The sequence below is a fragment of the Seriola dumerili genome, unplaced genomic scaffold (genome assembly GCF_002260705.1).
Source record: "Seriola dumerili isolate Sdu_G_001 unplaced genomic scaffold, Sdu_1.0 BDQW01000079.1, whole genome shotgun sequence".
Lineage (NCBI taxonomy): Eukaryota > Metazoa > Chordata > Actinopteri > Carangiformes > Carangidae > Seriola > Seriola dumerili.
In genome coordinates, this window is record NW_019174334.1 from 2,249,335 (window position 1) to 2,259,897 (window position 10,563).

At 41.4% G+C, this 10,563-nt stretch overlaps 1 protein-coding gene across 1 annotated transcript; it reads left to right on the top strand.

The window, feature by feature from the left end:
* Positions 1-1,507: 1,507 nt before the first annotated feature.
* atp6v1a (ATPase H+ transporting V1 subunit A) lies at positions 1,508-10,381 on the top strand. The gene is made up of 15 exons (XM_022744333.1): positions 1,508-1,601; positions 4,136-4,239; positions 4,581-4,709; positions 5,264-5,478; positions 5,569-5,706; positions 5,808-5,959; positions 6,046-6,208; positions 6,287-6,395; positions 6,594-6,716; positions 7,604-7,718; positions 7,847-7,910; positions 7,997-8,200; positions 8,305-8,399; positions 8,616-8,787; positions 9,612-10,381. Exons 2-15 carry the CDS (start codon positions 4,158-4,160, stop codon positions 9,702-9,704), a joined length of 1,854 nt encoding a protein of 617 aa, XP_022600054.1. The 5' UTR covers positions 1,508-1,601; positions 4,136-4,157; the 3' UTR covers positions 9,705-10,381.
* The last annotated feature ends 182 nt before the right edge of the window (positions 10,382-10,563 follow it).

Consider the following 10,563-nt stretch of genomic DNA (forward strand, 5'->3'; position numbering starts at 1 on the left):
TCAATCAAATTATATAGACCCACATTATATGTAGTAAACCTGAAGCTTTTGGGTCCCCTGGGGGTCTGGATGCCTATCTAGTTGCCCACTTTGTACAGTTAGTAATTCAGTTATGGGTTAGTTATTTTTGGTTGCATTACACAGTATTAAATTGACCATATAAAATATTTGGGTTTGTGTTATACAATATGTGTTAGTCTTCAAATTTGAGACGACTGATTTTAAGTTCCTGTTTGGGACTAAGATCTGCCAAGCATAGCGAATGAGGCAGGATATTGATGAGGTGTAGCCTGGGAGTCCTTACTTAGGGTAAACTCTTTTCTTTTCTCTTTTTATATGATTATATATGTTCTTATGTTAAAACTGCAACATTTTTGTAAGAGTGTAGTTTTATGGAATGTAATTTGCCTTGCCTGCAAATGCTTTTTAACACACACACAAACAAAATTAAAATAATAAACCAAGCCCTACATATATAACTAGAGACCACCATAAAGAGGTATCTGTTTATGAAATTCTTAGATATAAAACATTTATTTCCGTTAACATTCACATTTAGATTATATTTTAAGAGAGGGACACTTTCATGGAGTAAAAAATTAATCGCAGCAATATGTGATAACACCTCCATTTTGGCTCAAAAGTTACTGCAAAGATATTCACCGCATGAGAGATAGATACATTGCCTAGTCGGTCCTTTATCTTGTCTGTCTTATACATGTAATGTAAGGTGTACAGAAATGACCTATAATTATGATAATATATATTTATATTTGATAATTGTTATAGCCTGCCAGCATGGCAACATGAACCAGGGGTAAAATGTAGGTGTTTGTCTCTGTTATATATGTTGTAATGTTAAGTTGACTAAATGCAAAATAATTATACAATAATATAGTATGAATTGAAACATAAAACCTATTGCAACAGCCCTTCTATATTTCAGGGTGTCAAGATTAGGAAAAAATGCAGGGGTCACTTGCATAGGCTGTGAGGTATATATTACTCAGTATAGGGGAATGTATAATTTATACAAATTCACAGTCACAAACATCTACAGTCTTCTATATTTCAGCACATGATGCTTAGAGTTTCCTAGACATCCTAGAAGGCTGTTTTATATATTTTTTGGATCTCATGGCCTTCATCACCATACTTTTATTAACTGTCTCATAAAATTTTATAGTAAACATTACTTGAAGTTTTGTAGATTTTAGATTGTAAAGTTAAAATAATAAGAAATAGCGCTTGATAAACAGTGCACTATGGGACATGAACGTTTAAATTAATTAAAAAATATTGTCCCTGAATGTCCCAAAACGCATTTTGGTCCAGTATTGGCCTTTCCTCTGTTGAACCCATTATAATGCTTGCTGTAGACGAATACTGATTTAGAGTGATCGATCGCCATTGTTCATCACTTGAAAATCTTTGCGGTAGTCCCGGGGCGGATCCAAAATGGCGGCGGCTGCAGGGGCCCAGCAGTAAAACCGAGCGACGAGTGAATGAAGTCAGCTGATCTCAGTCTGCTGTCACGCATCGCAGCACCCATCGTTTCTCTCTCGAGTCAAGACGGTAAACCACCACTTCACAACCATACGGCAAGTATTGTATTTTACTTCACCCGTGCTGAGCTATCTCGATATTATTAACTAACATTTGCTTTGTTGTATCTTGATAATGAAATCATTTAGTTTTCCCCCTGCGCCAAAACGGTAGAGCCAGCAGTTTTCATCCAGGCCGAGAGACCAGTCTTGCTATCGTTTTCATAATACCGAATAACCTACGGTGCTAGCTAACATTTTTTCACTGTTAAAACGAACTGGGAGTGAGTGGAGGTTACAGACGTGTTCATTTATGATTTATCGGCCTGATTTTAGACTCTCCTTGTTGTGTCAGTAAAGCTAACTAAGGAACAATTTCGAGGAAAGGTGTCAAACAGAATATCCTGCATTGGGACCAGTTTTTAAGCAATGACACAGAGCCTTGCTCACCATATACTAAATACAGGCTACCAGGTCATACCTATGTCATTGAATCTCTATTATTGAAGCGTATTTATTGCATTAAAGACAATAAAGTTTAGCAGAGTTTCATACCTGCATAAAAGAAGTCTGCAATTAACGTCACTGTGTCAAGATGTTTTGCGTGGTCATCTCACTTACATGAAACATTTCTGAGCCCATTCTTGCGCAGACATCAGGTATCTACATGCAGATGTCTCTTCTTAGTGTTAACCCCACTGTCCCTTTGCTCAGATATTCAATAATGAGACAAATCCTGTCTTCAGTTCTAAGTTGCAGTTAATACACGTACAGCCCTCTTGCCCCTGTCTGGTTACCAATCTATATTGCCCTTCTTTAACTTTGAATTTGACATTTATTGACACTAGAAGATCATTCCAACCTTTTTCTTTACTATCCATCACACATTAGCAAAACAAAGGTAAGGTCAATGGTATAATAATGAAGGATAAAGTTATCTTTAGTAAACCCCCTTGTCCATTTTCTGTGGAGGATAGTAGTCGACGGGGGGTGGTGAGTTTCTCCAGTGTTTCCACACAGTCACAATTTGTACTTCCCAGTTTTGCACCATGCTAGTTTTCCACTTCCTTAAAGAGACTCACACAGTAAGGCCAGTCGGTCATGTGCCAGGATCATATGATCAAGTCTGTCTGTAAGTCCTTTGCGATAACTCTTTTATCTGGAAGTTATGGACCTATGTTGTAATGCTGTAGCTAGGGTTATTACATGGGAATTTGACTTTAGCTGCATGTAAAGATATTTGTCACAAATCATGTCACAAAAGGCATTTTTAAAGGTTTGCTAGTAGGATTGATAGGGTTTGTATTAATCAAGAGGGAAGAGAGCTGCCTGTGATCTTAAATGAATCATTAGAACAATAGGCCTTATCTTCCCATTGTATGCTGATCTTTGGAGGCTCTTTAAAAACATGAGGTACACAGTGAGGTATTCAAGCATACCTGTAAATACTCAAGGTGTGCTAGTTTGTTGTTGTGTTGAAACACACACACAATTACAAATAGAAAGCAATCAAATTTAGTCAGTTTTTGGTCTTTTTAAAAAGAAAAAAAGAAAATGAAAAATGTACCAGAGACTAGATTTGAGCCTTTTTAGGTGTACTTCTTGTAATTACTGCATTGACCTGTTGGTGGAGCTGCTGTATTCCTGCACAGATGGGCTAAGCAGCCTCGCGTAAACAGGAAGATCTGTGCATCAGTGGGAAGGACAAGAAAAGGGCATAGAAACAGTGTATGTGCGATACCATTGTCAGATAGAGAATGAGAAATGAGGGAGGTACAAACTGAGTAATATGAGTGTGCTGGCTCCATCTCCTGTGGCTGATGCATACAGTGTATTGCAGATGAAGCTGCTCTTTCGTGTGTTAACAGCATCTGCAGTGTGCTCCCTGTGGGGATGGCTTCATGTCACGACTGATGACAGCTTGTATTTGTGTTGCTCCTGCATGTTGCCGAATTGAGCTAAGATGAGAATATCATGTGATATATGGTAAAAATGAAAGGAAAAATAAGATGGGGGGGTGTAACTCTCTGTATTTAAAAGTAGCATAGATATGCTGTCTGTACATATGTGAAGGGGAAACATGCTGCACTGTGTGGGATTCCCCTCTAATGTTAGTCTGACACATCACACTGACTGACTGTAGTGCTGGACCTGTGTGCGGCCAGCAAAAAAGAAGGGGGGATTTACCGTGGTTACAGAAGGAGGGGTTTTTACAAATACATATTTAATATTAAATCGATTTTTATTTTTTATTTTTTATTTTTTATTTTTCATTTTTTATTTTTTCCTATTTCACATTCAGAAAGTTATATCACTCATCATATCACTCAAGTATAGGTTGAATAGTTTTCCTAGCACTGGCGCCACTTCACATGAAATGAACTGTTTACAGCGGCAATCAAAGCACTCTGAACCACAGTTGCATTGTGGCTACTCATAAAAGCCTAACTTATTAAAATGTAGATGCAGATGTCGTGTTGTTGGAAGCAGCAGGGGAGCGGATGGCCTCGCCTGCATTCCCCTGGTTAATTTCCTCCTTTCTCTATCGCCTAATGTCTCCCTCACCTGATTCCTCTCTGCTCTCCACACAGTTAGACTAATAAACCCGTGAAGATGGACATGTCCAAGCTGCCTAAGATCAGGGACGAGGAGCGAGAGAGCCAGTTTGGATATGTTCATGGAGTCTCCGGGCCAGGTTGGTCACCACAAACACACACATGGACTCTGTCACCTTTATCACTTTATCACTCTTCTTCCTCCACATTTCATTTGTAACATTATGATAAAAGTCCAAAATGTTCAGCAGGTGAGGCCTGAACATTTGCTGTTGTTTGGTGGTGTTTGTGAGAAGTAGAAACTAACCAATCAACATTTTTTTTAAGGAAGAAATGACATGAAACTTTGCATCCCTTCATGGTCAAAAATTATTCAATTTTTAGTCATAGCTGTTTTTCCAAAAACAAAGTTCACATCTGTCTAACATATATTAGTTTCAATACTTTTGGTCTCATGATTATACCTTGTTTGTGTTTCTAGTGGTGACAGCTACGGCCATGGCGGGAGCAGCCATGTATGAGCTGGTCCGTGTCGGCCACAGTGAGCTGGTGGGAGAGATCATCAGGCTGGAGGGAGACATGGCCACCATCCAGGTCTACGAGGAGACATGTATCCTTACTGTCGAGCGATGTCCGTCCATTCGTGTGGCCGTTAGTACGTGTGCTTTTGTTTTGAAGCAACAGCTGGACTCAGTGAGGGGCCAGATATGACACAAGAGAAAGCAACGCAGGATATAATGGAAGCCAAATGTGTTTGTGTAGTGTTAAAACTGTTTTCAACAATACTGAACTGAACTGTTTCAGAGGCTACAACAATAATTCATGTCATTGAGAGCAGACTAAATATTTGAAACGCCTCCCACTGTTATGCAGTACAAGTCCACAGCACATACATCCCCCCAAGCTGGCCTTAAAGTTGAATAAACAACTTCGTAAAACAGTTTAATCAAAACCAAGCATTGTATTATATTATAAACACAGTCTTTTTCTTTGACAATCTGCCTGTCTGATCCTTTTTACTGTTGTATTAGACTGAATTAATTAGTAGCTGCTGAGCTGAGCGTACACTATTGTTTTTGTATTAATCTCATGCAGAAGTTTATATTAGAAACTGTTCTGGACTCTCACCAAAACTTACTTGTATTTTCCTGAGCGTGAGCACAGCTGGTGTGTCTGTAGGAGACCCTGTGCTGCGGACGGGGAAGCCTCTCTCCGTCGAGCTGGGTCCAGGAATCATGGGGTCCATCTTTGATGGTATCCAGCGACCCCTGAAGGACATCAATGACATCACACAAAGTATCTACATCCCCAGAGGCGTTAACATCGGAGCCCTCAACCGAGACCTCAAGTGGGAGTTTTCGCCCAGCAAGAGCCTGCGGGTATGTGTCTGTGCAGACTTTTTCTTGACCTGTTAGAATCGGGAGGTGAATTAACTTGACAGTATGTCCATTCTCCTTTCCTGTTGTTAGGTTGGCAGTCACATCACAGGAGGAGACATCTACGGGATGGTATATGAGAACTCCCTCATCAGGCACAAGATCATGCTGCCCCCCAAAAACAGAGGCACCGTGACCTACGTGGCTCCTCCTGGAAACTACGACGTCAACGTGAGTATGACTCACCTCCAGCAGCAGCTCTGCTTTCAAAGTGACTTGTTAGATGTTGCCTTGTGTTAAAGGGCGTGTATGTGTGTGCGCGCCTGTGTCAGGATGTGGTGATGGAGCTGGAGTTTGAGGGGGTGAAGGAGAAGTTCACCATGGTGCAGGTGTGGCCCGTCAGACAAGTGCGGCCTGTCACAGAGAAGCTTCCCGCCAATCACCCGCTGCTGACTGGACAGAGAGTGCTGGACGCCCTTTTCCCGTGAGTCCCACGTCCACCTTTTAATCTTTTAATCTTTTCACTTGCGGCTTTTTATGACTCATTTTTCCCCTCTTCTCTTTTCGAAGATGTGTGCAGGGAGGAACAACAGCCATCCCAGGAGCCTTTGGTTGTGGTAAGACTGTCATCTCCCAGTCCCTGTCCAAGTACTCCAACAGCGATGTCATCATCTACGTAGGCTGCGGGGAGCGAGGTAACGAGATGTCAGAAGTACTGCGAGACTTCCCCGAGGTGGGTAGACATGCCGCTTGCCTTTTATACTGATGATAGTGACTTTCAGGGTAACTGACATTGTCGTCTGGCCAACAGCTGACCATGGAGGTGGATGGGAAGACGGAGAGCATCATGAAGAGAACAGCGCTGGTGGCCAACACCTCCAACATGCCTGTAGCTGCCAGAGAAGCCTCCATCTACACAGGTAACCGTCAAGAAGTGTGAAATACACTTTAAGCATACTCAGAGGGTCATCTTTATCCAATCACGGAACAATGAAGTGCTAAAAGAATACAATAAAAAATAATCAATAGCGTGAGTTAACGGATGACTCATTCACTCTCATTCTGATTGCTTCTTAGCTCACATGAACAGTGTGTACTCACTGGGTTTGTTTTGGCAGGAATCACACTGTCTGAGTACTTCAGAGACATGGGATACAATGTGAGCATGATGGCCGACTCTACCTCCCGTTGGGCCGAGGCCCTCAGGGAGATTTCTGGCCGTCTGGCGGAGATGCCTGCTGGTAAGTTCGGGGTCTCCCGGAGATAGCAAAGTGTAATAAAGGTTAATGGCATATTGGTGCTTCTGAGCTGAATTTCTAGCACAGGGTGATGAAAGATAGTTAAAGGTTGGGCATCAGACTCAAACTTCACACTGGATTACAGGAAATGAGTTTTGTATAAATACTTCTAGTGATCATTTTCTGTGGCAGTGACTCGCACAACAAACCAAAACACTCTCCCTTCGACTTCTCATATCAATGTCAGAAAAAACAACGCATTTAGTGGATTACAGGAAGATCCTGTTAACTGAAGATGATGCTTACAACTTAAACCTTTTAGCTGAACCGTCAAATGGCACGAGGTTGTATAATCTGCTCCTCAAGGTATAGCTGAAAGGATTAGACCAATACTTGATTAGTTGATTGATTAATCAAAAGTTAATCTGCAACAATTAATTGTTTAGGTATGCTATATGCAGGTTTTCTCAGTGTATTTTTTGACTACAGATTAATCTTTAGTGAAAATAATAATTACTCAGCTCTCCTTCCAGCTGGGTGATAAATGCACTGCAATGAACCTCCGTATTGAAAGGCACAATGCTGCGTGTCTGAGGTTAACGCGGCAATTTCATTTAATAGTCAGGATCATCGCACAAGTGTAAATCCTATCGTGAGCATTTGAATTTGCGGTGAAATATGAAGCCCATCCATCAGCTGAATGCACCACCAGGTTCCTCTACGTTTCAATTTTTAATGCTTGAATTTCCCCCATCAAGTGGAGCTAGTTTTTGGTAGAGAAAAACCAGTACGGCGGTGCAGTGTTCAATTGTCTTACATCTAGAAAGCAGAAGGGCTGTGAACTGTGTATACAGACGTGGTATATATATATTTTTTGTACCTGCCCACAGACAGTGGTTATCCTGCTTACCTGGGCGCTCGTCTCGCCTCCTTCTACGAGCGTGCTGGCAGGGTGAAGTGCCTGGGCAACCCTGAGAGAGAGGGCAGCGTCAGCATTGTTGGAGCGTGAGTACAGCTTCACGTCACTAGAGGGAGACATTACTCTGCGCATGTTTTGTGGACTGTAACTGGCGGGCCTACAACCTAAAATAAATGAATAATGTTTTGGTATTTTTTGGGGGTTTTTTTTTCAGTGTGTCACCTCCTGGTGGTGACTTCTCTGACCCCGTTACTTCAGCCACACTTGGTATTGTACAGGTAAATGATCAAACTCTGCCACTCTAATGAAGTAGATCAGTTTTGTTGGTTGTTGGTAGTTATGACCCCATGTTTTCTTCTCTCAGGTGTTCTGGGGTCTGGATAAGAAGCTGGCTCAGAGGAAGCACTTCCCTTCTGTGAACTGGCTGATCAGCTACAGCAAATACACCCGTGCGCTGGATGAGTATTACGACAAGCACTTCCCTGAATTTGTGCCGCTGCGTACCAAGGCCAAGGAGATCCTGCAGGAGGAGGAGGACCTGGCTGAGATCGTGCAGCTTGTTGGAAAGGTAATTCAGCTTAAAGTCGGTGGCAGTGTTGTCATCACTGTTTTGCATCAATGATTGGATAATGTTGTAAAGCAGCTGGTGGCTTGATTATCACTCTTTAACAGGCATCACTGGCAGAATCAGATAAAATCACCCTGGAAGTGGCCAAACTGATCAAGGACGACTTCCTGCAGCAGAACGGTTACACTCCTTACGACAGGTAACATTGTACCACGTGTAGCACAAACTCACTTACTGTTCATCCCACTCTCAAATTGATGTAGAAATAAAAGTTAAACACGACTATTGAGTATTTTTGTCACTATAAATCTGATTAGTCCTAAATAGACATAATGGATTAAAACATTTGACAGAACTGCTGATTTAATCTCGTGATCACTGATAACGATAACTGACTTCTTGCATATCTCTTCAGGTTCTGTCCCTTCTATAAGACAGTGGGCATTCTCTCCAACATGATTTCTTTCTACGACATGGCCCGGCACGCGGTGGAGACCACAGCTCAGAGCGACAACAAGATCACCTGGGCCATGATCAGGGAGCACATGGGAGAAATCCTCTATAGGATCAGCTCAATGAAATTCAAGGTATGTCCTCTGCCTTATGTGTTAATTTAGTGGCGCTCACCCTAATATGTCTGTTTGGTTTTTTTTCTCTTATGTTTAATATACAATCGTTGTGAAGTCCTAAGACTCGAAAGAAAAAGGAAATTCTTTATTTTATTTGAAGCATTCATCTCTGCAGGAGTCACAGAGTAAAAAGGCTGAGAACAACGGATTAATTATTAGCTAAACTGGACATTTTTATTGACTTTTGCCTTATCTTCGTATTATAATCTTGTTTTATAATATACATTAAGTCTGTTTATACATTAGAGAACGAGTTACTGTATGGACTGTATCTGTGAGGGAGTGACTTAAGGGTTGAAACAATCATACTAAATAGGTGGGAAGTTAATTTTACCGTGCAATGCTTTAATTATTTATGGAAATAACCCCCACCCATCAGATTTTCTTTTTCCATTTTTACTTTATTTAAATAGGTAGAAATCTCTCTAGGGGGCTACATAGAAACATTATTACAAGAATAAGCACAAATAACATAAACAGGCTCGGATGACTCATGTCACATGCTGCAAAGGAGCATAAGATGCAAAATGCAATAGTTTCCACAGCAGAAAAATAAAGTTAAATTCAAACAAACCAAAACTAATCAGCTCTGACTATTTCAAATGATTCTGCACATCATTCCAGGAGGAAACAACAGTGTATTTTTTTGTCCATCTCCTTCCTAAAGTGAAGAACTGATATCTGTGGAACACAGTGAGAATGCAGGCCGTAGTTTAAGCACCATAGATCAGGCACATAGTCCGCTGTTCCCGTTCTAAGCATGTATCTCTGTGTCCGCACAGGACCCAGTGAAGGACGGCGAGGCTAAGATCAAGGCCGAGTACGCTCAGCTGGTGGAGGACATGCAGAACGCCTTCCGTACGCTGGAGGAATAGAGCTCCCACCTCTCACAACCTTTCCAGTTTTCATCTCGGACCCCTCCACCGCAGAATCACATTCCACCTGCTCGTATTCTCTAAACCCGTGTGCTCCCCCTGTGCTCCCTTTGTGGGTGATTGTGTGTGTGAGTGTGTGCGTGTGTGTGTGCAATTTCATGTGGAGGGAAAAGAGAAAGATGTACTGTATTCATAATTATTTGTTGCCTCATATCGGCTTACTCTGGATCCTCTGCATGGTCATTGATTGTGTGTGTGTGTGTGTGTGTGTGTGTGTGTGTGTGTGTGTGTGTGTGTGTGTGTGTGTGGATTTAATGCGTGTATGAAAGGGGGATCTCTTCACCCCGTTTCTTCCTTTCTCTGTTTACATGATTTCTGTGTGTGTAGCCGTGTTGCTCTTCCTGAAGAGGATTGTTCGGTTGATGTATTGTAATTCATAGACCCATCTGTACAGAAGAGTATTGAATATAAATTTAATAAGATCAGTCTATTTATTGCCAGCATTTTGACGTAAAGGCTTTGTTGTTCTCTCTTTTTTTTGTTTTTATGGTTGTGTTTCATGCTGTGCTGTGTTGTGTAATTTGCCGTGTGAATGTGTAAGAGTCAGACTCTGGCCTTCTGCTGTCCAATACTTTCATCATGTTACTCCAAAAGAATTAAAACATGGGGAAAAAGAATAATGTGTGTGTGTGTGTGTGTGTGTGTGTGTGTTTGCCTGTTTGACCTCTAAGTTTCTAACCATGCTGTCGAACTGGTCTCTCTGCATAACACACATACTGTAGAGTCTCCTGCACCCTGCCTGTACGGTTCTTTACAAAAATAGATTTAACTACTTTAATTAGTTGTTTGTTTGTTTTTT